Raw genomic sequence first — 1,008 nt, 5'->3', positions numbered from 1 at the left:
TCCTAGATAAAGTTCGTGCAAGCGGGTGGGCAAGTGTGCCGCGCCTCCGAAATCCCTCGCCATGGCAGGCTCTTCCACTCTCTCGTCCGCGCTCTTTCTCCTTCCTCCCTTTAACTCTAACGTCTCCTCCAAATCGAAGCCCTCACTCTCCTTTGCTGCTTACTCCTCGAAGCCGCTGACCTCGCTTTATTCCCGTTCCTCGTCATTCATGGTCTTGGCCGCGCCGGAGCTCGTGGACTCACCGGAAACCTTATCCGGATCTGAAGGTCTCGCAGGCTTGGAGGTTTGTAGTCTGTGCTGTGTTTATTATCTCTTTGCGGCGGGGAGTTTGCTAACTAATTGCTTATTGATTGTTCTTCTCTTCAAGACCGAGGGATCCGAGCCTTCTTCTCTGGCTTTTGAGAGTGATGCTGATAAGGTACTGCAATTTCTTTTCTGGCATATAGTGAAATGAGCGTGTTCTATTTCATTTGATGGTTAATGATGCTACTCTTTCTGTTGATCTATACAAAATTTGGCCCTGCTGATCTTTAATTTAGTGACTTGTAATGCCGATGTTTGGTGATTGGTGGGGCTGCGAGTGTATTATCCTTTTTCAATTTGTGGGCAAATTGAGATCAGTCTTTTTGGTGTAAAGTCGACTTCTTCAAACTCTACTGTCAAAGCTTAAAATTTTCGTTCCCCATTAATGTCTTAATAAGACATGAATTTAGAAAATAAAAAAAGAGCCTTGAATTTGTTCATTGGATTACAAAAAATTTGTTTGGAACTTATTATTGAATATCATGAAGAGCTATTGGAAACACAGAGAGAAATAAAGATAATAGAAGTAGAAGCTGAACAGAGGTTTTCTAAATTGAAATCATTAACCTTTACAGAGTATAATAGTATGCTTATATAGGAAAACAAAGTACAGTTTGTTAGGCAGCACATGCTGCCATCTGTGTATGACTGCTGTTTATAACATAGCACATGGGTGGTAATTGCCTGAGGTGGAGAATGGCTTCT

General features: G+C 42.0%; 1 protein-coding gene across 1 annotated transcript in view; it reads left to right on the top strand.

The window, feature by feature from the left end:
- LOC110099658 (cyanelle 30S ribosomal protein S10) overlaps window positions 1-1,008 on the top strand; it is a 9,261-nt gene continuing 8,253 nt past the window's right edge. The window contains exons 1-2 of the mRNA XM_020826873.2: window positions 1-283; window positions 368-418. Of these exons, the coding sequence (XP_020682532.1) occupies window positions 62-283; window positions 368-418 (273 nt within the window). The 5' untranslated portion in view covers window positions 1-61. The remainder of the gene's footprint in view (window positions 284-367; window positions 419-1,008) is intronic.

This window comes from Dendrobium catenatum, unplaced genomic scaffold (assembly GCF_001605985.2).
Source record: "Dendrobium catenatum unplaced genomic scaffold, ASM160598v2 fragScaff_scaffold_34, whole genome shotgun sequence".
Classification (NCBI taxonomy): Eukaryota; Viridiplantae; Streptophyta; class Magnoliopsida; order Asparagales; family Orchidaceae; genus Dendrobium; species Dendrobium catenatum.
The sequence above is the reverse complement of the archived record's forward strand: the minus strand, read 5'-3'. Positions and strand labels throughout refer to the sequence as shown.